At 45.1% G+C, this 23,564-nt stretch overlaps 6 protein-coding genes across 6 annotated transcripts; 5 read left to right on the top strand and 1 right to left on the bottom strand.

The window, feature by feature from the left end:
- Window positions 1-7,231: 7,231 nt before the first annotated feature.
- Window positions 7,232-7,663, top strand: F5891DRAFT_968902 (uncharacterized protein; the record flags this gene model as incomplete). The annotated part of the gene is made up of 1 exon (XM_041376312.1): window positions 7,232-7,663. A coding segment is annotated over one exon (432 nt), but the record flags the coding sequence as incomplete, so codon positions are not given.
- Window positions 7,664-11,068: 3,405 nt separating this feature from the next.
- On the top strand, window positions 11,069-11,611 carry F5891DRAFT_329657 (uncharacterized protein). Its single transcript, XM_041371365.1, has 3 exons — window positions 11,069-11,180; window positions 11,233-11,279; window positions 11,331-11,611. Exons 1-3 carry the CDS (start codon window positions 11,125-11,127, stop codon window positions 11,549-11,551), a joined length of 324 nt encoding a protein of 107 aa, XP_041216534.1. The 5' UTR covers window positions 11,069-11,124; the 3' UTR covers window positions 11,552-11,611.
- A 78-nt stretch (window positions 11,612-11,689) lies between these two features.
- On the top strand, window positions 11,690-12,178 carry F5891DRAFT_891221 (P-type ATPase; the record flags this gene model as incomplete). The annotated part of the gene is made up of 1 exon (XM_041373297.1): window positions 11,690-12,178. A coding segment is annotated over one exon (489 nt), but the record flags the coding sequence as incomplete, so codon positions are not given.
- Window positions 12,179-12,952: 774 nt separating this feature from the next.
- F5891DRAFT_1084306 (uncharacterized protein) lies at window positions 12,953-14,722 on the top strand. The gene is made up of 2 exons (XM_041363453.1): window positions 12,953-13,181; window positions 13,231-14,722. The coding sequence occupies exons 1-2, from the start codon at window positions 13,035-13,037 to the stop codon at window positions 14,470-14,472; spliced, it is 1,389 nt and encodes a 462-aa protein (XP_041216532.1). The 5' UTR covers window positions 12,953-13,034; the 3' UTR covers window positions 14,473-14,722.
- A 2,816-nt stretch (window positions 14,723-17,538) lies between these two features.
- On the top strand, window positions 17,539-18,322 carry F5891DRAFT_1084301 (uncharacterized protein). The gene is made up of 4 exons (XM_041363452.1): window positions 17,539-17,801; window positions 17,865-17,958; window positions 18,014-18,075; window positions 18,134-18,322. Exons 1-3 carry the CDS (start codon window positions 17,663-17,665, stop codon window positions 18,018-18,020), a joined length of 240 nt encoding a protein of 79 aa, XP_041216531.1. The 5' UTR covers window positions 17,539-17,662; the 3' UTR covers window positions 18,021-18,075; window positions 18,134-18,322.
- Window positions 18,323-20,342: 2,020 nt separating this feature from the next.
- F5891DRAFT_1084294 (uncharacterized protein) lies at window positions 20,343-22,925 on the bottom strand. The gene is given in 14 exon segments (XM_041363451.1): window positions 20,343-20,552; window positions 20,600-20,754; window positions 20,800-20,991; window positions 21,043-21,181; window positions 21,232-21,422; window positions 21,475-21,583; window positions 21,637-21,765; window positions 21,815-22,056; window positions 22,119-22,191; window positions 22,289-22,373; window positions 22,433-22,633; window positions 22,646-22,726; window positions 22,783-22,847; window positions 22,898-22,925. 11 exon segments carry the CDS (start codon window positions 22,515-22,517, stop codon window positions 20,432-20,434), a joined length of 1,521 nt encoding a protein of 506 aa, XP_041216530.1. The 5' UTR covers window positions 22,518-22,633; window positions 22,646-22,726; window positions 22,783-22,847; window positions 22,898-22,925; the 3' UTR covers window positions 20,343-20,431.
- Window positions 22,926-23,564: the final 639 nt, after the last annotated feature.

Below are 23,564 nucleotides of genomic sequence, written 5' to 3'. Positions count from 1 at the left end.
CTCTATCGTAGAATCTTTTCATCCGCTCATTCGCCATTCGCAGCATACTTTCTGCGTCTTCCTTTGCCTCTTTCATTACATCCACTCGTTCATCTGCTGCAGGTACTTTAGAGTTGGAAATTGGTGAAAAAGTAAACTCTGGATCGTATCCGTAGAGTACTTTGAATGGACTATGACCCGTTACAGTGACAGAGTTATTGTGAGCGAATTCTGCTATCGGAAGCCAGTCTACCCAATCATTTTGGCGGTAAGATGTGAACATTCTCAGATATTGCTCTACTTCTTGATTGATTCTCTCTGTTTGTCCGTCTGTCTGAGGATGATAAGCCGTCGACATGTTCCATTTTATGCCTAGGCGTTTTGACACTTGTCCCATAAACTTGGAAACAAATTGTGTTCCTCTGTCCGATATCACCTGTTTCGGAGTTCCATGGTGTTTCCATACGTTATCCAGGAAAAGTTTCGCGATTCCTCGAGCATCAACTTCCTTTTTTGTGGGCATGATGTGCGTTTGTTTCGTGTATCGATCAACGACAACAAAAATAGAATCGAACCCTTCGCTTTTAGGCAAATCTACTATCAAATCACAAGTGATTGATTGCCAAGGTCCCACTGGTATTTCATTTGGTTTAAGCGGACCATGTGGTTGCGTTGGGTGAATCTTCGTTGCTTTGCATCTATCACAGCCATCTACGTAATCGTGGACATACTTCGTCATTGAAGGCCACCAATAATTTCTGGAAATCAATTCTAAGGTTTTGGCACGTCCAGGGTGTCCAGCCGGTGGAGAGTCGTGAAACAACTCCAATATCTCTCGGCGGATCTCTTTATCATTTGGAACGTAAACCAGTCCTCGGAATAACACCAATCCATCCTCCACATTCCATTCTTCGACTCCTCTACGCAATTGTACCGGTGCTGCTTTTAGCGTTTGTAGCGCTTTAGCGACTTTGGGCTCTCGTTCTGTGCATTGCCTTATCTTTCTCAGCAATTGTTTTTCTCCTTGCACTAGAACTTGTCCTCTTTTAGCAGCTTTTACAGTAAAAAACTCCGGTTTTAACAAAATACGATCAGAATTGTCGTTTTCTACCCCCCCCTGTGGTCTTCTCCCCGAGAAAGCTTATCGGCCTTATCGTTGACTACACCAGGCTTATGTTGGAGCGTAAATTCATACTCCGCCAGGAACAAACTCCATCTGGCTTGCCTTCTTGTCAACTTTTGGCTCGTCATAAAATACTCGAGATTCTTATGATCCGTCCAGATCTCCACATGGTGAGGTTTTCCCTGCACATAGTGCCTCCACTCCTCCAACGCTCGAATGATTGCGAGTAACTCTTTGTCATGGATGTCATAATTTCTTTCTGCATCGTTCATTGACTTAGAGTAATACGCCACGGGGTGCCATAGGTCATCTTCCATCAGTTGAGATAGAACCGCTCCAGTTGCGTAATCAGAAGCATCGGTTTCTATTTTCATTTTCTTCTCAACGTCAGGCATTACTAGGATCAGAGCTGATGTAAACCTTGACTTCAGTTCATCAAAAGCATCTTGCTGTTTCTCCGTCCAATCCCATTTGACATCCTTCCATAGTAAATCATTCATTGGTCTAGCGATGTCTGAGAACCCGAAGATAAATCTTCTGTAGAAGTTGGCGAAGCCTATAAATGCTTGGATATCTTTGACGCATTTGGGTACAGGCCATTTCATTACTCCTTCTACTTTCACAGGGTCCATTCGAACACCACCTTTCTCCACTATCAACCTGAGGAACTCGACTTCTGTCTGTTCGAAGCTACACTTTTCAGGCTTCAGATACAGATCATTCTCTTTTAGTCGTTTCAGTACCTCTCGTACAACTTTTCGGTGTTGCTCCCTATTGCCATTTGTGAACACGAGGATATCATCGATATAGACAACTACGGTCTTTCCATCAATTAAATCTCTGAATATCTCGTTCATCATGGTTTGAAATGTGGCAGGAGAGTTTGTTAAACCGAAGTACATCACGGTTGGTTCATGGTGACCAAACGGCGTTTTGAAGGCCGCCTTCCACTCATCTCCTTCTTTCATGCGAATATTATTATACCCCCATCTTACATCCATCTTGGAGTACATTGTGGCACCGGTTAAAGCATCAATTAAATCTTGAGATCTCGGTAGCGGGTATGCATTTTTAACCGTCTTCTCATTGAGCTTTCTATAGTCCATCACCGGTCTCAACTTGCCATCTTTTTTGGCCACAAAGAAGAAAGGTGCTGCTACTGGAGATTGTGAATTTCTTATACGTCCCAGTGCAGTTTCAGCTTTTAACCAATCTTTCAAAGTGTCCATCTCCTTAGGTGATAAAGGGTAGGGTTTCGCATTCGGCGGAAGATCGCCATCATCTTTAAGATCTATTGCATGATCCCATTTCTTTCTTTCAGGGAAGCACTTAGATTCTTCTTCTGAGAAAACTCCCAGGTACTCATGAAGCCAATCGGGAACCATCTCTTCGACCGATTTCTTCACCTTCGTTGCTTCTTCTGCAACCTTCTGCTCCGTGGCAACCGAGGCTTTATACTTGATCCATTCTCCAGGATACTCTTCGTCTTCTATTTCCTCAACTGTCGCCCTCTTCATCGCCATGTCTTCTTCGTCATCCTCTTCTGTGGGAATCAGATCTGGCACTTCTTCTATCTTTTTTTGTTCTTTTCTTTTTTCTTTATTTTTTTTTCTTTGTTCTTTTTTAGTAATACATTTAACTGGGCAACGAGAAAGTGCAAAACGTCCAGCGTTCCAATCTATTTCTGGGTTGTGATATCTTAGCCAATCTATGCCAATAATAACGTCATCGCTTCCTAAGTCCGTAACCATGAAGGCTGCTTGATCCTCAACATGGTCACCGATCTTTAGACCTAATTCAGTGTAATGAGTCATCGATCCAGCGGCATTTAACGAGCCATCGATATTTTTAACTGGAATGGGCCTTAATAATTTATGGCACCGGACTTCGTTCTTTTTCACAAACTTTTTGCTAATAAATAATGTCGATGCACCGCAATCTACCAGTGCTTTCACATCTGCTTGTCGATTCTTTCCCTTCAACGTGATCGGAATGTAAAAATGTTCAGATTTGGATTTAATATATACTTCTGATACATCCGAGAACGTACAGTGGCTCAAAAAAGTGTCCCAATGTTTGTAGCTTTTCATGTAATTGCTATATCATGTGTCAAGACGTGGGAATATGACTAAGCTATAGGGAGATGTCGGAAAGGTCTGCATCTCAGCTTTATTTCGGTTCCCTATACCGTGGGAAAATAATGACATTATGTGAAGATATGAGTATTTTAATTTGATGACTCATTGGGACACTTTTTTGACTTTGAGTTTTACTAATGTAATCTCTATAATTCTAGTACTGTGTGTGACCTCCTTCTGCTCCAATCACTTCTGCCACTCTTCTAAACATATTCTCTATCAATTTTGGATATTCCTCTTTGGTGATTCCATCATACTCTGCTATAACACTGTCTCATAGTTGGAATAGCCCCTATAGTGAATCTTGATATGCTACAAGTAATTTCTTGAGTGATTCTCAGGGGTATTCAATATGGTTGATGTCTTGGGTCTATGTTGAACATGATAGAATAGTAATATCATGGTTTTCAAGCTATTGGTGGCTTATTTAGAGGTATACTTAGGGTCATTGTCTTATCACAAAACAGTATCTTCTTCATTAACTCATAACTTCTGCATGCTTCTTAGCAGACACTCCTGTCAAATGAGTATTTACTACTCTGTATTCATCCTCCCCTTTGCTTCATAGAAGATTCCCACTCCATTTTATCTCATATAGTCCTATACCATCAAGTTTTCGTCTTGAAACTTAAGGTGTTTATTTAACTTTTCTTTATCTTAATGATTGTCCTATCTATTTTAATATAAATTCCTTGCCATATGATTTCATCCTATTGATTTTAACCTTATCTAACTAGATAAACCTCTTTCAGCTATTAGCAGTCCGATATTTGTACTTGAAAGTAGCATCTTGTCTTTTATTTTTATAGGTTGGAGACAGAGGAATCTGTTTTTCTTGATTATAGCTTTAAGATGGGCTGTCTTGAGAGTCTGTCTGACTATTTGAGTAGAGATAGTCATAGGAATGATGGAAATAATCAATTTAATCACTTTATTAGCATCAGCAGTCTTTCCAATTAGAATATAGTGATTAAGAGATCTTAAGTCTTATAGAGCAACCTTCTAGATTGGCTACCAAATAACTTAAAGACCATAATATTACTATTCTATCATGTTCAACATAGACCCAAGACATCAACCATATTGAATACCCCTGAGAGAATCACTCAAGAAATTACTTGTAGCATATCAAGATTCACTATAGGGGCTATTCCAACTATGAGACAGTGTTATAGCAGAGTATGATGGAATCACCAAAGAGGAATATCCAAAATTGATAGAGAATATGTTTAGAAGAGTGGCAGAAGTGATTGGAGCAGAAGGAGGTCACACACAGTACTAGAATTATAGAGATTACATTAGTAAAACTCAAAGTCAAAAAAGTGTCCCAATGAGTCATCAAATTAAAATACTCATATCTTCACATAATGTCATTATTTTCCCACGGTATAGGGAACCGAAATAAAGCTGAGATGCAGACCTTTCCGACATCTCCCTATAGCTTAGTCATATTCCCACGTCTTGACACATGATATAGCAATTACATGAAAAGCTACAAACATTGGGACACTTTTTTGAGCCACTGTAGATAGGATAGAGAAACAATTGTTCAGGTCTAAGTTCGCAGACTTTGACTTCGACCCCTCTAAAAACCCTTGCCTTCTTTGGAGCTGACCCAAGCTTTGAACCAACTTGGGATAGGGTCTTCTTCTTTTGGCACTGTAGTAGCCTTCACCTGCACCTTTGGTGCGACTGCGTCTTTGCAGTTTCTAGCCATATGGCCTTCGCCTCCACAGCGGTAGCATTTGAAGGATCCAGTCCTTCCTTGAGGTTTTGGAGCACCTCGCTGTTTGTTGGCGTCGACGTCCATAGCGTCGCTTTCCCTACTAGGGCCAGGTCTGTATTCTGGGGTTCTGGGGCCTTGTTTAGGGGTCCACCAGGTTGTCTTCTTCTTGTCCGCATCTAGCTCTTCGAAGTTGCATCCAATTTGGATCGCATGTTCCACCAGTTTCTTCATGGTGTTTTTGTCCTCGTAACGGACATGAGCAAGCTGTATTTTGACGCGGTCTTGAAGTCCCAATCTGAACTTCTGTCTCTGGTCGTAGTCGGAAAAGGAGGTGTGTGCAGCCTTTTGTCTGAAAGCGGCTGCGTACTCTGGAACCGAGGAAGCTCCTTGTCTAAGGGATTCTAGTCCCCTGATCGCTTTTCCTTCACGATCTTCTTGCCCCCACATGGCTTCTAAGTCTTCCAGGAATTTCTCCACGGTCAACTTTTTGTCTCCAGTCTTTCCAAGTTTAGTGATGTAAGGTTGCGCCCATTTGGCTGCAGTGCCTTTCATGAAGGAAAGCATTACTCCGATCCTTTGGCCTTCTTGGATGTTGGGCCATTGCGCAGTGTATAGCGCTACTTAGGATATCCAGACCATGAGTTCTATGGAGTCTTTTTCTCCAGTGAAGTCTTGGGGTTTTGAATATTTGATGGAGGGGGAAGAGTTCGATGAGAGTAAGCTGGTTCCTGCAGAGCCGAAGGATGGTCGTTGTGACTGTATTTTCACAGTCTTGTCTTCTTGCATTTCTAGGCGTACGCCCAGGAGTCTGTTTGCTTCTTCTAGAGCCGCATTCTTGGCTTCTAGTTCTGTGATTCTGACCCTGAAGCTTTCCGCTTGGTTTGCAAGTGACATGTGAATGTACTCGACAACCTCCTGTGGAGTGGATGGTAACACCACTGTCGGTGCAGACTGTGTAGGAGAATTTGGTAATTCAGACATAGTGCCAGTTGTATTCTGGAACCCGATTCACTGATGTCTGTTGAAGAGCTGCTCGTAAGGGCTCTTCCGGAAGGGAATGATGGTGAAAAGAAGAAAGTTATGTAATGGAAAACTGAAGCGGTCCCCGATATCTGATCAGATCTACCACGTACTTCAGGATCGAAGGGTTCTTTAATCAACCCAACCGATGCTTCCCTAATACTAACTAAAAGGATACGTAACTATACTCGATCAAGTGGGAAAAACTAGGGACAATGCAATCTCCGTTCTGAGGGTACAAGCCTAGGACAAGTTATCACTCTTCCAGCCGAAGCTCACAAGTGCGAGTCTCACTAGGGTATGTCTCTAAATCCTCGTAGGTCAAAAGCACAGTTTGTCGTCTAGACAGTTCCGCTATTGACTCGAAACGAATGCCTACGTGCGTATGAAGAAAGGAATAGGTAAAATGAAACTATAGTAACGTTGAGCAGGCAGGGTTTTGGGCCAGCACTCAAAGTTGCAGTGACACGCCTAATGTTGTGAACACCTCCGTATACTGGCGGCTGCGGTAAGACAGGGCCTGGTATAGGACTACTAACTAAGAAAGATGATAGGTATGAAAATGCACTCAAATGAGCAAAGGGATGAAATCAAAGATCGCGGCGGTTAAGCCGGGCAAAAGTATAACAGCTTTGTTTCGGTTGATGGTGTGATGGCTAAACGCGAGAGTTGGAGTCTCCTATAGTTCAAACCTAATGTCACAACCCAATAACGAATTAATGCTGGGCAGAGACTAGGACTCAAACAAAGAATAATCACGCAGAGGAAGTAGGCAGCAGGTACATCTTGGTATTGCTCACTTGGAGATACAAGAGGTTTGAACTAAAGAACTACTGACTACGACGAGCTACCTATATACACATATTGAAACTGAGATTGAAACTGAGTATGAACTAACTAACCAATCAGAATAATTAAAGGTATTGTATGATTCTATATATAACTATGATGTCATAACATGTGCCGCAGCCGCAGTAAGACTCTGGAACATTCCAAGAGTGTCGCGAGGCATGACGTCAACATCTTCGGCATTGTCCGATAGATCACGTGACTCTGGTAATTCTACAATAGACGCAATAATAGGAACTTCTTCAACAGTAAACACTTTCTTAGAAACAGGCGCTGTGACTGGGCGCTTAAAGGACTTAGAATTTAGGAACGAATAATGGTTTGTATTTGGAACTCGTGACAGGTATTAGATTGGCTCAACTACATTATTTCTCATAGCTCCAAGAGTATCGCTATCTTAAAGTGAATTATGAATCAACTGTTGATTGGAAATTGGCCACCGACTACCTACGGTGTAATCCAAGCTTCCATGGGCACGAAAGGTATGACTGCGCACTGATTCGTACACTCGACAAGGACAGGAACAACAAGAACATATTTGTTCGGATACTGTTCATCTTCAAGTACACGGTTGGCAACAAATCCTTGGATCTTGCCCTCGTGCTCCCCATGGATACTCCGCTTGGTGCATGTCGCACAGTTGATCGTGATCTACGATTGACTCGGCTGCACGCTCGACCGTCAGCATCTTCTGAATTTGTCTCCCTTCATTCAATCATTCATGGTGCCTTGCTTGTTCCTGATTTCAATAATGATGGAGACTTCTTTCTTGTTGATTTTGTCGATCCTGATATGTTTCTTCGTTCTCAGAGAAAATTTCTATTTTGATTTCTACATCTACATCTATTAAGCACGAGATACTGCCGCAATTGCATCCACCACGTCTTCCCACTGTGTTGCTGCGTGTTTATACCATTCTTTGTCTACTGTTCACTAAGTGTCGTCACAGATGACCTTGGGTGTAAGCGTGAATACAGATATGAAAAGACGGTGACCTGAAGATCCCTGAGCAGTAGGACAGCGCACTTTGAGTTGCTGGATGGTGAATGCCAGTAATGATGGTGATTAGGCTGAATTCTCATTCTATAATCTAGATACTGATGCCTCACCTGATTGATTTCTCATAATTGGAACATGCCCTGGGCTACAATACTCCAGGATTTGTTGGAGTAAGTGTCGTCACAGATGACCTTGGATGTGAGCATAATGAATGCGGATATGAAAAGGTGATTAGTAGATTGAGTTCCCATTCCAGATACTTACTGATGCCTCATTTGATTGATTTCTCGCAATTGGAACATGCCCTGGGCTACAATACTCCAGGACCACCACCCCTTCAGAATCACTCAGTAAGTTGCAGTGTTGCTGCGATGTAATTACGTCGTTATTAATACTAATAAGATTTAAATTCAATTCAGACGCTATAACTTCACCACAGCCAGCTTTATTACGCTGCCTCATTGTAACAGGTTGGTTGATTGCTGTTGTGTCACTGTTCTTACATATTATTACAGTGATATTACTCTTACTTGTGTTTGTGTCATACAAGGTGGCGCATCAACATACATGGCCTGTTGATGTTGCCACTCGACATCAACACTTAGCCGTATCAGTATAAAGGTAAGTTGTTGGATTTCTTTACTTTACTCTGCTGCTCTCTTCTGTTAGCAACAGTATTCATTGACTCAGACTCTCAATCTACAGTGCACCGTCATGCCTCAACGCCAAGACCGTAACCTTCCACCACTGGACTCAAATGACTCAGATGTGCTTGATCTCGAGCCCTCAGAATCTGACTCTGACGAGTCTTCATGTGACTCTGACGCAGAACTTGTCCAAGTTCGTGTTGCACTCACACCAGTTTCGGATGATGCAACACCTCAAGAGCTGCGACAGGTATATCCAATAGCTTTATCGTCTAATACTCACTCATCAGTTCTTTCAAATTAGGCACTTGAAACTTCGCAAAAGCTTCTTCTGAACATGCGCAGCTGGTGTCGAGAGCTTCTGAAGAAGAACGCACTCCTTGAGGCTTCAGTCTCTCATGGCCGAAAGAAACTCACAGGACGCAACTTAGCCCTAGCTGCAAAGCAAGACACCATCAAGGCCTATGGACGCAAGTATTCTATGACGCATTGTCTGTGGATTGATGTCCATATCTTCCCTTTACGGACATGTCCTACCATCGACCTCTCCAGCAAGGAGCGCTGGCTTTCTGCACTTGCAATCGAGGATGGCGTCAAAGCAGAACTATTTCAGTTCATTTCCGACACTGATCATGAGCTGATGAGCCACAAAGACTTTGGTGGTCCTGTAAGCGTGTAATTTATTAGATTAATAATGACTGAATCTGGTTCACTTAGTTTTCGAAGGGCGTCAACTCTGTTCGCTCTGAAATGCTTTCAGATGTGAAATCATGTGCTGGCTCCATCTTCGGCATGAGCTCAGACATCTTCCTTGCAGGCTACAACAGACGCGAGGAACAGCAATGCCGTACGCTGATTGTAAATCCAGCTGGTTCGCACACCAAATTTGCACCGGTTTTGTTCCCTCATCCTGAGAAACCTATGGTATCAGACTTTCTGAAGACTGCAGCGGTTGTTAAGGTATGTATTTACTTTCTCCGTTCTCCCTATTATGCTAAAGACACTGTTAACCACATGTGGTAGGTCTTGAGAGTATCCATCTTTGGCAAGGCTTCAATAGCCTCTACGACCATCCCAGCTGGAAAAACAAAGGCCAAGATTTGGGAGTTGCGCACGATCACTCCTGGAATGATAGCTGCAGCTGCCGTTGTCGTAAGTCAATTTAGTTTTCAAAGTTCAATGCTAATTTTGAATCTCTTGCAAAGGCGATATTTATTCTATCTGGTGATAAGGACCTTGTTCCGGTTGGCACCGAGAGCAAGATCCCATATCGTGATTACCACAATTGGTACCATCAACGTCTAATGAGTGGAGACAAGTGGTCAAAAGAGGTCATCGCATTCTTCAACACCTCTCTCTTTTCATCCTCCTCCTCCTCTATACACCATACCTCCGCTCCTGACGAAGGTGGTCCAAGCAACACATGGGAAGAAGAATTCGAGCGGGCTATGGATGAAGGGTCCAGTGTTCCTGTCTTCAGCGTCAGCGCAGCGCCACTGGTGCCATTGTTCCCTACTGTACCCATCTCCAGCACCAGCACTCCACCAGTACCATTACCCATTCAAGTGCACGCTATTCCAGTATTAGCCCCAGTGCTACACGAATCGATCTCTTCTGCACTGCAGGACCTGGCTTTATCAGACGAATCAGATCTAACCTTACCAGATAATCAACCAGCAGAAAATTTGGCTGAGGCCCGCCCGGTTTCTGTTGCGGTCAATGCAGCAAAATTGAAGCCCTTGAAGGAAAAGGGGAAGAAAGGGCCAAGGCCAAAGGCTATTAAACCAAAAGGCAAGTCTATGGCGCCTGCGCTTGGTGAGGATGCTACTGGAGATGGTGACAATGAATCTGTCAATGGTACACGGCGGAGGTCTGGCCGGAAAGCAAAGTAATAGTTTCAACTTTGTTTCATTCTACATGCTTATCTACCTAGTTATTTAAGTTTAGAGTCTTGTCAATATGTCGTTTGATTTTATGATATGTTTGCAAGACATTCCATTTATGGATTGGTTCATACAAGGCCAAATAATCTTGTAAGCAACTTACATTGGGCTTTCTTGACGTCCTTCCTTCCCACATAAAATTTTTCACTACTCACCTTAAATTTGCTCTTTGATTTTGAATGTCTGTTGCATTGAACGTCGTCTTGTCTCCCCTGATTCAAACTACTCAGACCTTCGGGCATCCTGACCGTGGATGGCTTGCCAATCAAAGGCTGACCGCAGCCTGGCAAGTCCAGTAGTAGCTACATCAGGTACTCAGACTCACGTCGCTACAGATGCTAAGAGCATGCAATTCGGGTGGCATCTAATTATTATGTAGCTCGCTCGTGTCGGCACGCAATACACTCCCTCCCGTTGAGTGTCTCCAGCCACTCCCTCCCATTGAGTGTCTCCAGCCACTCCCTCGCACTGGCTGTCTCCAGCCACTCCCTCGTGCGGGAATCAAGCTTTGGATCCTCACAGGCGACAAACTCCAGACCGCGATCGAGATTGGTAAGTGGGATTTTTCATGTTGTCTAGTGATGCATCGGGCCTGGCCTGGCCTGAAAGCCAGGGCTTGGGCCTGAAAGAAACTCAGGCCAGGAGTCTGCCGATTATGCCTTTGGTCAATTCAGGTTTTTGACGAAGTTGCTGCTCGTCCATGGGAGGTGGTCGTACCAGCGTATTGCTGATATGCATAGTAATTTCTTTTACAAGGTATGTTGCACGATTTTATTTGATTGTACCTGCCGTTAATTTGTCGCTTCAGAACGTTATCTGGACGTTGGCCATGTTTTGGTTTATGCCATTTTGCTAGTGAGTTTCTGTTCTTGGTTTATATGCACTAGCTGACAACACTTTTGAAAGCTTCGACGCAACCTATCTATATGATTACAGCTTTATTTTGTTTTAAAGTCCTGACAACAATGACACAGATGCTATCGAGCTGGTCCCCCAGGCCGCTCTACCAAATCCCTACAACATGGAAGATAGTGTCTCGCCCAGTCCCTCTTACTACTCGCCATCTGACATCCCTGCGCCCTCGCCCATACCACCCTCGTTCTACAAGTATTCATCAGGAGAAATAAGCAGCCAAACATTTGCCGGGCCGTCACGCTCACACTCCCTGAGCCCTGAGCCTCCCGTTCCAAACTCACGCTCGTTTCGCCCAAGCTTGCAGAGGACCTCGCAGACCGCTCGACGGAACAGTATTCTCAATTGTCGTGTTTTTCCGTGCCTTGGCTGTGTGCCACTCGGTCTTGGCAGATAAGCCTGAGCCACAGGAGCGCCCTTATCACTTGGAGTATAAGGCTGAGTCTCCAGATGAGGCGGCGTTGGTTGCTGCTGCACGGGATGTTGGCTTTCCTTTTGTGGGCAAGCAGAGGGACACAATTGACATTGAAGTGCTTGGCCAACCTGAACGGTTCACACATATGAAGACACTTGAGTTCTCTGGCGCACGTAAGCGCATGAGCGTCATCGTCCGTGCATCAGATGGACGCCTCATCTTATACTGCAAAGGAGCAGACAGCGTCATATACGAACGGCTTGCCAAGGATGTGGACCCTGCTTTGAAGGAGAAGACGACCAAGGACATGGACTTTTTCGCTAATGGTGGTTTGCGCACGCTCTGCATTGGTTATAGAGTGCTCGAGGAAGACGAGTTCTTGAGGTGGGTGCAGACATATGAAGATGCTCAATCGGCTATCAACAACACCACCACCACCAATGACCACCTCGCTGCATCCAATGCCACCAGCGCCATGCGCAAACGCCCAACGCACGCCAGCAAGTGCTGACGTGGCGCGAACACTCACGGACAACACCAGGACGCCAAAGATACGAAAAGGATGAGAGGCGGCACTCATTATTGCTCTTCACACTCTCGTTCTCACTCGCACACAGCGCATGTAGACTCGGCTCTGGATGGGGAGTCGCAGTTCGTGAGTCCATTGATCCTCCTTCGAGTTCGAGCCACGCTGATTTAAGTTGGTGCCCGCCGTTCGCAGTTCGGGAGTCCATCAATCCTCCTTCGAGTTCGAGCCACGCTGATCCAAGTTGGTGCCCGCCGTTCGCAGTAGTAGACAATGTGTCCTGATTGTAATTATTATTTGTAACATTCAATACTGCAATTTTTATCAATTTATTTAAAATTCCTTGTGACCATCTTGAGGACATTAGAATACCTTGGAGGATATTGGAATACCTTGGGGACTAAGAATATCTTGGGAACCATTGGAATCACGTGCACGCCCTTGGAAGGAGCCCACAAAGTATTTCATTGAAAATTTCACTGCCATAAGGGAATGACCTTGGGTACATCTTGGAAGGTGCCGGGTGTCCCTTCCAAGGGACTTCCAGAAGTTCGGGTCCCATTCCAAGTCACTCGTAATGCCGGCGGCAAATTGCGCCCTTCCATTGCCTTTTAAGGCATGCCAAGTCAACTTAGTTTTTTCCGACAGAGTCCAAAGTTGCGCTGTTTGAATTATTGTTGGTCGTATTTGGTTTGTGTGGCGGCACTCGGATGTACTCTCAACACACTGCCGATGGGTAGGAGTCTGGGGAGTAGCTATGTTTGCTTTAAAGATGCTCACTTGCGATATTCTTGACTGCCATAATGCACCAGTCAGGTACAGTATTGCTATGGGTTGCTGTCACCGTCGCCTTTGTTCAAAACACCAAAGTCCTCCTTTTCACGATTGCCCCAAGAGCGAAGATGTTAGTCCAAGCCACTCTTTCATTTTCCTGCTCAATCAATGGATCCTAGGACTGGGATGCGTTTTGCAAAGCCTTCGTGAAGACAGAAAATTTTGAACTTGTGACGCTTCAACAACGCATCGATCCCATTCAGCTAGCGAACATTGCATCATCTCTTCGCAATGATATCCCGTGCACCATTCCAGCTCTCGTCGCAACTACAGCCAACCGCCCTCAGCTTTCGAAGATGATGGGGGGAATGAACGTTCATCTCGATATCTTATTTGATGATAATGTCGTCTGGCTCGCTCGCATTCAACGAACAACTGCAGTCACACCTCCCCCAGCTGTGCAAAACCACATTTTGCTCAGTGAATTCGCGACATTGCTGTATCTTAACCGCATTGGAGTGCCAACTCCTGTCGTTCACGGATATGGCATAACAGCTGATCCAAATGGTGTCGACGTCAACTATATCCTGATGGATAAGCTGCAAGCTTCCCCGCTTAAATGGTACGATTTAGGTTCCGACCAGCGTCGTCGGGTACTCCATCAACTAGCCAACATCTTCATCACACTAGATCATCATTCGTTTCGACAATCCGGTTCTATTATTCAGCCGCATGCGTCTATCGGCGCATTTGCGGATCGCGTGATATTTGAACCGAATTATTCCCAGAGACTTGACCTACTGGGGCCGTTCACCAGCCTTCGTCAACACCTAGATCACACAATTGGTTGTTATCTTCGCCTCATCGAATCTTCTCAGTGGGCTGTCAGTGATCCTGTGACATCCTACCTCATATATCGCACTGTGCTGGATGCCTATCCTCGCATCCTGTCAGCCGAATCGATGAACAGTGATTTATTTTGTCTGCGCCATCAAGATGACAAAGGTGACCACATACTCGTCAACGACCAGCTTGATGTCATTGGCATCATTGATTGGGAGTGGTCAAAAGTTGTCGCGAAATCATTCGCGTTTGCTGCGCCTCTGATGCTATTGCCACTCGAATTCGATAATGGCAATAACCTTCTGTCACAGGATGAAGAGGAACTCGCGAGGATATTCGACTCGCTTGGTCGGTCAGATATGGCGTTGTGTGTTCGTCATGGACGTGCCTATCACCGAATCTCATTCATCCTTGACAATGGTGATCGTCCCGAGGCATGCAAGCCACATATGAAGGGACTGTTTCAGTTGTTGGGAAACGAATCTTGGGAGTGGGAGACATGGCGTCCTGATGCTTTGCGGATCTATCAGTCCGAACATGCTCTTCAGGCTTTATTGGACAATCAAGTCCTGCACTAGCTGAGACCTCCCCGTCATACATTGTAATCCTACCTGATATTTGGCGTTGTAACGGACCTTATCGTGAATTGGCACTCTATAAGTACACGTAGCCGCTCTTCATTTTTTCTGGTCTCGAATCGAGACTTTTTTATTATTAGATTGAAATGAGTCATTACCAACTTGGAAAAGTTTCTCTTTAGAACGCCTTTGCCTATAATATTTTTCTAGTACAATTGACATGCATATGGGCGGTCGAAGTCGAAGACATCTATGATATCAATCAATCACGCATCAGCAGCCCATAATCGCTATTAATGCCAGTGACTCACATCCAATAAGAAATGCCTCAAGCTTGTGCAATTCCCACCGAGCGATCCAAAATGATTCGGGGACCAGCGCTCAGTGATTGATGTGCAGGGCGCATCAGTACTTGATGGCAAATATGTTGGTCAGTGTGGGTCAACGTTCCCAGCCTACCGTTGCCCAGACGTATCAGGTTGTTTTTGGAATTTTCAATTTTAGTGTGAGATACTTTTACGCCGTTTTACCATCACGTGACGTCCGGGTTCGGCCGGATTTCTGGAACCCTTCTGCTTTTGGGGGCAGGCAAGTCTTTGCGTGCCGCTTTGCATTCTTTCTCATCGCCGGCCAATGCAATCTATGTTTCGAGTTCCTTTCGACGAACGATTTGCCAAACAAATCAAATTATTTTGTTGAGTCCTGCCAGCTGTGTGTGAATCCACGACAAAAAAACAAATCTATGAGGAGGACAGTGCTAGTACTAAGAGACAGAACTTCGAAGCTAGTTTGTGTGCATGCGTGTGTGGGGGTGGTGAAATGTCCATGAGTCTTGAATGGTTGTGCTATGGATCAGTGTGTGCGTGCATGGATGGACGAGGCTTCCTCTATCAACTCCGAGTCAGGAAGACTGAATGCAGGTTGTGATTGTCAGCGTGAGGCGGATGCTCGGACCTCTGGCCAGCTGTTCTTGCTCGCTCATCTGGCAGTGATTTCTCTGTGTGCCTTGTGCCGGCACTGGATTGCATCGAAGAGTGGCTTGGCCCCACAGTTTGCTTCAGGGTACTCCTCCAGAAACATGTTGAACTCCGAGCGATCTGAAGAGACTTTGGCCAATGGATCCGAGATAGGAACGATGAGGGAGTAGACTGGTACGAGCGCATCCCGAAAGAGCAATGAACGAGCGACATTTGACGTCGGATCGTGCTCAGCAATATTTACTTACAATTTTCTTTCCTACTCTACCCGCACTTAAAACACTCAATGTTTTTGTAGCAACATCTCAGTCCATTTCAACAGACTGAGATGTGAGTATCATATTTCTACCTACCATTGACAAAACAGAACTAACACGTTGTAGTATACTTGTTAGGTACTTTCCTCAATGTAAAGAGTCCGTTTCAACAGACTGAGATTATACTTGTTAGCTCTCCATCGTCTGCTCGCTTTGAACTTCTAGAAAACACTCTGTCATCTCTGTGCAGCCTGTCAGAAGAGGAGCAACGTGAATCTGAGTCACAGCCAAGGTCAAGCACCACCTCTTGAACTTGAAGTCAGTGTGACGCACCGGTAGAACTCTATGGCGATGACCTTGCAGATGTTCTGCTTCACACTGGTGATTGTGTGCATGGCACCAGTATACCACTCCTCCAGCCAGTCCGCAATTGTTGTATCTTTACAGTGGTATGTGCTATGGTTGACCTGGCACTGATAGCAGGCCTTGGTGCGGCATAGAGTGTGGATGTTGATACTCGTACAGAGACTGTGGGTGTTTGGGACTTGGGAGAAGTTGTTGTTGTTGTTGTTGTTGTTGTCCAAATTGTCCAAGTCAAAGAAGACCGAGGGACCTGAAGCCGAGGTACACGATGACAAGTAGGGTGCGAGCAAAGACAATGGGCAGGAACAAGAGAGAGCTGATGTTGGCCCCAAACCGGCAGGGTAACAATGTTTCATTCTAATATATTCAATAAGAAAATACTACTTACAGTATAAAGTCTAGTGCCCATGCAGACGAGTGTCTCAGTTTCTGTTTCCAGAGACTGAGACTAATCTTACCTGTTAGATTCTATCTGCGCATCAACTCTGATCTCCAGACTTGTCATGGTGTGAGTGGTGCTTGACCCAGCCTAAATGAGGCTTCTGACATGCCATGGTTGGGGCTTGACGTGGTGGTGCAGAGTATAGAGAATGGATCGAACTTGACAGGGAGGTCGAGGCTTGATGAGGTGGGACAACACTTGACACTCCATCTGAAAACCAACATAGATGAACGGATTAGAGGTGATACAACAATACAGGAAAGATGCATACTAGTAGTGTGGACAGAGGACAAGCACCACAAATTTGGTGAGAAGTGAATACAGCACTATAGAGCCTGTACACACGTAGGCAGACACTCATACTAGTATGTTGATCATTAACTAAAATTCAAAGTTGTTTAGAATTTATTACAGTGTCACAGGCCTGTCATGACCATACACGCATCAATTTCACCTGGCCCAAGAGCTGACACACTTAAATGCCTATCTCTACTCTCACGCTGTCTGTCTCACTTTATGATCATCCTTGGGAGCTGAAAAACATGCTGTAGAAGGCCTGTTTGCAGTACAGTACAGCAGGAAAGACTTATGACAGTCTTTATCTTGGTTTCACCCGCTAGGATTTGTTGAATGGCGTGTATAATATCTATCCTCAAAGTTCTTGTCTTCACTATTATTGACCTGCATCCTTGGAACGACAGATGACTTAATAGTAGATCTAGAATAACAAACTAATATTTGGTTAGAAAGAATGCAAAGCGACACACAAAGACTTGCCTCCCCCCAAAAGCAGAAGGGTTCCAGAAATCCGGCCGAACCCGGACGTCACGTGACGGTAAAACGGCGTAAAAGTATCTCACACTAAAATTGAAAATTCCAAAAACAACCTGATACGTCTGGGCAACGGTACCAGCCGCACTCAATGAGTACTGAGTCACTAACGAGATAGGAACCTATGGCGATGGGAATACCTTGACCCAGGGCTCGAGTGGCGCACGGCAGAAACTTTGGCACTATCGAGGTATGGCATCAGCGGGTTAGATCGTGCTACGGAGCGCTCCGTAGCACTCTGTAACCATGTGTAATGAATTACGTTTCCCTGATGTGGCGTGCCCCACTCCGCTGCCATATAAATAATGTGATCAATCCACATGCATGAAGGCAGACTGATCTTGTTATCACTGTTATTCTCAACATCATACCATATCATACAAATCACTATGGCTGAGCGTTGTGCAGCTGAAGGTTGTACCAGTTGGGCTGTTAGCGCTAGTCGGTACTGTGATCAGCGTAAGTTCACCTTCTGTTCGGAACCACTTGCAGTGATCATCTTCAAATATTGGGTCTTGATAGACAAGCCTGCTGGAGCGCCGCGTGACCCTCAGATTCGCAAGACATGGAAAGGCCTGTCTCATTTCAGCCTTATCGGCTTCGGGAAACTCGTCGGGTTAGCTCACTCCTTCTTGAGCCAATTTACTTACGAGTTGACAATACGAATATAGGTATTGAGCATGACTCCGCCAATGGCACGTGTAAGCATCTGCAGGATTGTTGCCAGTAATTTGTTCGTGCTTCTCGGGTCATTTGTAACAATGCATGAATGTTAACGCTGCATTGTGTAGTGGGTCTTGTAGTGTCAGATTCTCTCGACCTCATAGAGAAATGTTACCGTCGTCACCCAGAGACATACATCAGAGAACTGGTGAACAAATGAGAATGACATATATAGCGATATATAGTCCATAATCACAAGCATCGGCATAATTTTGTTATCGACCATCACATTATAATATTTGGCCTTATACCGGAAAGACGTGTTTCTAATGTTCCTACACCAGTTCGTGATCGGGAAATGATTCTCATATCACTGAAGCTCAGACTTCAAAGGCAAGTGGAGCAAACGCTGACGAACAAGCCAAATGGATTTCAACTGCCATGTTGGAAATACGGACCACAATGGCGAAACTAAACATGAACGTGAGCACCGTCCTAAAAACAACCACGTGTTAACCGATCAGCGACAATGCATGAATTTTCTGTAAATATAACGGTCAAGCCGGGCGACTCATAACCGTCGTGTTGGAAGTGATTTCCGTAACTTGAAAGCTAAGCGGGAAGGCCAACACCTTCCAAAGAACAACAATGCGTTCAACGAGCGAGCGACCACACCATCAGTTTGAAATGCTTGATGTTCGTCGATCATGGGACAACTGACGAGGTAACACTAATGGTAAGCATCTTCCAGAGAGTGAAAATGTGTTGATCACGCGAGCAACGAGTAACTCATTTTCTCCTCGGCCAAAGAACAACAATGCGTTCAACGAGCGAGTGACCACACTATCCGTTTGAAATGCTTGATGTTCATCAATCATGGGACAACTAACGACGTATCACTGATGGCAAGCACTTTCCAGAGAGTGACGATGTTTTCGTCATGCGAGCAACGATTGATTCATATTCTCCTTGATATTTTGATGCCCCCGTCCTCAGCATCAAATTTTGGTCAGTCTTTTTTTGGATTATCTAATGACCATCTGCTTTACATTGGCTGGGAATTCGTGGGAAGAAGCGTTACCTTTACTCACCAGCTGCGGTGTGTTCACAGAGCAGGCGACAATCAATCTATGTCCTGGTTCGAACCTCTACATAACCTTCCATGAATTTTTAACGACTGACAGCTGTAGCACATTTGTGCTACTTCCCAAGAATCTGTAGCTTAGCACCAGTGCTGTATCTTTACGATCACTATCTTAGCTCAGGGCTTGACAATGGTGGGCCATGGCTTACCTTAATGTCACACTTACCGTTTGACAGGCATCTTATATATTGTGTACGTATCAGTGTAATTGGGTATCTCTGCGCCATACTGGAGGATTGCTGCACCTGCGCATCTGCGATCTCGGTAACATCCTCTCAACACGAAGCTAAAATACACAACGACCATGAAACCTGCACTCTATTTTCTAGATGCAGCCTATCCAACTTAAACAGAGTGATCCGCCCACTAGGACTTGAATGGTGCTCTGGAGATCGATCGTATCTACGTCCTGGATCCAGCGTGTCAAAAACAAACAAAGGACTGCACAAGGTGCAGCTAGAATTGTGTTGTTGAGGTCATTCATAATTGTAACGTACTGCCGGCGCAAAATTCAAAAAATGCTTAGTCTGCAAAGGTGGTGCTCTGCTTCCTGGATTCAGCGTGTCGAAAACAAACACGCACAGTATACAACACATCAATATCATCGCGTGTCTTTGCGTGCTACAGGAGGAGTTCCTAAGCAGACATATGAGACCGCGGTGGTGTAGGTCCTCAATGAGGTGATAATGTAATCACCGGGCAACATGATTTATTTGAAACAAGCTCTCCGAACCAGCAACTTTCCGTCCTGGATTGCGCCTACCAAACACCATCGCGTGTCTTTGCGCACTACAGGTGGAATTCCTAAGCAGGCATATGAGACCGCGGTGGTATAGGTCCTCAATGAGGTGATAATATAATCACCGGGCAACATGATTCATTTGAAACAAGCTCTCCTAACCAGCAACTTTCCGTCCTGGATTGAGCCTACCAAACACCGTCGGGTGTCTTTGCGCACTACAGGTGGAATTCCTAAGCAGACATTTGAGACCGTGACGGTTTAGGAGGCAATATTATTTATCTGAAATAAGCTCTTCGAACTAGCAAACTTCTGTCCTAGATTCAGCCCACCAAGCACAAGCGGGCGGTCCACAAACGACTGCTATATCTTCTAAATTCGTTCTGTTGAGCATTAATGGTGCTATTCATGCGATTACTACATAACATGTGAGGGTATTGATGGACAGGAACAATTCTTGTTAAATCACGACATAAAATTTATTTTGCACCGGGCAAACAAGGTAGACTACGATTGTAAGAGATCTAGTATCATATGGTATATCTAGGGTGAATCAAATGCGGCATCATCCAATCGTTCTCTCTGCCTTGCGAGAGCATTAACGGACATATTAGCCTTTGCTGCATCACTGAGTTCGCCTCGGCGATTCCTTCCAAAAACCTTTCTAGACACATTTCAGGCAAGGCTTGATTTGGAGTGTGAATAACGTACCTAGTCCACCACTCGAGGAGTCTTTCTATCCTGCGATGTGCTTCTCGACCAGGGGCTTTTTCGAAGAAGTCCACGATGCTTCGCCAGAATTGTAGATAGTCGAAGTCACCGTCCATGGACCGCCACGAAGTTACAGAAGAAAGTGCGAACCGGACCTGCCAGTGTGAGTGTCATAAATCTGACCAAACATTGCAACTTACCTGACATGCGATGTATGCGATCGAGCGTGGGGTGACTTTGTCCATGTGGATGATTTGGGCTACGTGTTTCTTCACCTTGATTCCAGAAAAAGACTTCTTAGCCCGTCGGTTGTTGCTGATGATATCTGCGCCGTCGCCGTCGCCTTCAACGTCCTTCGCTGATGAGGGTGAGGTAAACACGGCTTTGTAGCCCTGCAAACATAGTAAGTCAGTTTTCTGTCAGAATACTCGGGCGCAACAAACCTGAATAAGAAGTTTGCCCTTGAAAAGACCCTCCTCAAAATTATTCGGATCGGCGGTGTACTTGTCATACAAGAAGGTAGGAAAAGACAGATCTGTGACGATATAGCCATCTGAGCGATGTCGAATCCCTGCCCTTACCCTGGTTATCTAGTGAGTGTTATGTCTCGAGATAGCGAGTGCACTACTTACTCTGGATTGTCCCAATCCAGCTCCGCCGGACAGAGTAACCTGCCACACACATCATGGGCAAATCCACGCGAATGCTTATCGTCGTGGTTAATGGGCGAAACCGGCTTGAACTCGCGATTGACCCATTCTGAAACAAGAGTCTTCAGCTTCGAGGTGTCATCTCCTCGCGCACCGTCAGCCCCCTGTCGAAGCTACACAAAGGCTCAACCATGATACGACCGTTGACATTGTTAAAAGACAAACCATCTTTACCATATGCAGGTATTCATCGTACTCCATCTCTGCACCCTTTTTATGAAACCACGGTAAAGTTCTGGTTAGGGTGGTGTAACCTATCTGTAACCGATCTTGACTATGCAACGATATCAATGAATAGCATGCATGAACCGAGGGCAAAACACTTACTCGACGGTAGTATCTTGGTCATCGTCATCGTATCTTCTGTCATTTTCAGCGACGAGGTCTTCGATACTATCGAACAGGGCGACGACACGTCTGATTGCTCTTCCCTTAGCCGCGTACCAGTTTGTTTGCCTGACAGATGGTGAGCAAGGTAATTTAATGAGTACGATAGCAGTCATGCCTTTCTTTGACTGCGCGCCCGGACTCTAGAGCCTCCAGTTTCTCCTCCAGTTGAGCGATTCTGCGTTTTTGTAAACCTTGCATGTGTGCTACTGCTGCTTGAGATTGTTGAGGTTGAATGTCGCTTCCGTCCTGCCTGCCCTCGGTGTGCGACGTGCTGCCCTCGTTCTGCTGGTCCTCGACGTACGACATGCTGCCCTCGACTTGCGACATAGAGACAGATGAAAAGGCAAATAGGTTGACCTAGGGAACGAATGAAACAGTCAAGGAATGAGGGCAAAGCACGAGTGAGGAATAGAACTTACCAGCTCGCATTTTATATGTTCATTGGGACCAATAAATGACGCTAGCACGGATATTAAACCGCTTACACAAACCCTATTTAGGAAAAATGATCGTTAGCAAAGTCATCTACTGTTCGGCAAAAACGATTGCCTGGATAGGATATCGCAGATGACGTTGACATAGCACTCACCGGATGATCGATCGAACTAGTAGTAGGTTGCATTGGAAAAATCGGAACCATGCGATGAGGAAACATGGAGAGTGGATTAGGTCATCTGGTGGCCAGAAGCAGATATAGTGAGAAAAAGTAGGTGTGGAAGCTCAGGACACGTACCGGGGCCAGCAGATACTAGTTGATCGAGGAAGCGATCAACAGATGAGCATGTGTAAAAGACACGAAGAAACTTGGATCGGGTCATTACTGAGCACAACTACACACCCAGCATGATCGGAATCGCCCATGCGCACGAATCCAATACAGTTTCTGTGTTCGAAGTAATCTACCATAGGTCCATATGCGAACAATTTCCGTGCAGATCTCCGTGCGAGAAGTAACTTTTTCAGAGTGCGAGAGGTGCCCTCGTCAAAGCACTCATCATTGGGATACAGGTCACCATAGAAAACACATCTGCCATGACATTCGTGCCATGGCCGGTGTTTCAGCAAGACTCGGATAGCACATACGGATATCCGTGACATCGCAGTAGGATGAGGGCGTACCGTACTTGAGCTTTGAAATCGGTGTCCACCTAATTTAAATTGATCGAAAGTGATTAAAACAGAAGTGCGAACGGCTTACCCAGCTCCCCAGAGACTGGCCAAATTGCTGGACCAATCATTGGCTAAATCGTTTGAAGTCATCAAACGCTTGCTTACCGTGCTATTACAAGAAACAGTCACTCATGGAAAAGTAGATATTTGGTGCGAGCACTCACTCGTGATTGTCAAATGCGAAATACACCCTTGGTTTGCGCGAGCTCATCCCAGTCCAACCCTTCAATGATTTCAGTGATAGAAGCAAAGAAGGTCCAACGCGGACTGACCCGTAAAATGATTAAAATTCCACCGCATGCTACTATCATTGCCTTGCAGCATCACAAGCTCTCGAAAGGTCTTCCTTTGTTCCCACCTTGTGGCAACGGAGCCTTTCTGGTCGAATTCGCCAAGATCTACACAAACGTCTGTACGAAGTGTTGAAACAAGTGTTACGGGACATCGTACCAAGTCATAAGCGTCATATCCGCGGCCCGTCTACAGTAATCATGGTACAGTGGGATTGATCACCAGAACTGCTGACTCTCACCTGTTCCATTGCTTTGTTCGGCGGAAGGTGCCAGATTTGCGTGAATCCCAATACAGCCAAGTGCGGGGCTTCACAAGATGTTCCCACCGGCTCATGTCTGGGTGCCGGGCATCCCAGGTGAAAAATTGTAGCTTGAAGGATCCATTTTGAATAGGCATTCGGA

This window comes from Suillus fuscotomentosus (genome assembly GCF_016647785.1).
Source record: "Suillus fuscotomentosus strain FC203 chromosome Unknown F5891scaffold_284, whole genome shotgun sequence".
Lineage (NCBI taxonomy): Eukaryota > Fungi > Basidiomycota > Agaricomycetes > Boletales > Suillaceae > Suillus > Suillus fuscotomentosus.
The sequence above is the reverse complement of the archived record's forward strand: the minus strand, read 5'-3'. Positions and strand labels throughout refer to the sequence as shown.

What these genes read in the sequence shown, in the direction of transcription:
- F5891DRAFT_329657 (XM_041371365.1), top strand. Translation starts at nt 11,125, where the DNA reads ATGGGAGGTGGTCGTACCAGCGTATTGCTGATATGCATAGTAATTTCT. An exon ending in ATAGTAATTTCTTTTACAAG is followed by an intron (nt 11,181 to 11,232) that starts GTATGTTGCACG and finishes TTGTCGCTTCAG; the next exon opens with AACGTTATCTGGACGTTGGC. An exon ending in TGGTTTATGCCATTTTGCTA is followed by an intron (nt 11,280 to 11,330) that starts GTGAGTTTCTGT and finishes CACTTTTGAAAG; the next exon opens with CTTCGACGCAACCTATCTAT.
- F5891DRAFT_1084306 (XM_041363453.1), top strand. Translation starts at nt 13,035, where the DNA reads ATGTTTGCTTTAAAGATGCTCACTTGCGATATTCTTGACTGCCATAAT. An exon ending in ATTGCCCCAAGAGCGAAGAT is followed by an intron (nt 13,182 to 13,230) that starts GTTAGTCCAAGC and finishes AATGGATCCTAG; the next exon opens with GACTGGGATGCGTTTTGCAA.
- F5891DRAFT_1084301 (XM_041363452.1), top strand. Translation starts at nt 17,663, where the DNA reads ATGCATGAAGGCAGACTGATCTTGTTATCACTGTTATTCTCAACATCA. An exon ending in TAGTCGGTACTGTGATCAGC is followed by an intron (nt 17,802 to 17,864) that starts GTAAGTTCACCT and finishes GGGTCTTGATAG; the next exon opens with ACAAGCCTGCTGGAGCGCCG.
- F5891DRAFT_1084294 (XM_041363451.1), bottom strand. Translation starts at nt 22,517, where the DNA reads ATGACCCGATCCAAGTTTCTTCGTGTCTTTTACACATGCTCATCTGTT. An exon ending in GACCAAGATACTACCGTCGA is followed by an intron (nt 21,584 to 21,636) that starts GTAAGTGTTTTG and finishes ATCGTTGCATAG; the next exon opens with TCAAGATCGGTTACAGATAG. An exon ending in CTCCTCGAGTGGTGGACTAG is followed by an intron (nt 20,553 to 20,599) that starts GTACGTTATTCA and finishes AAATGTGTCTAG; the next exon opens with AAAGGTTTTTGGAAGGAATC.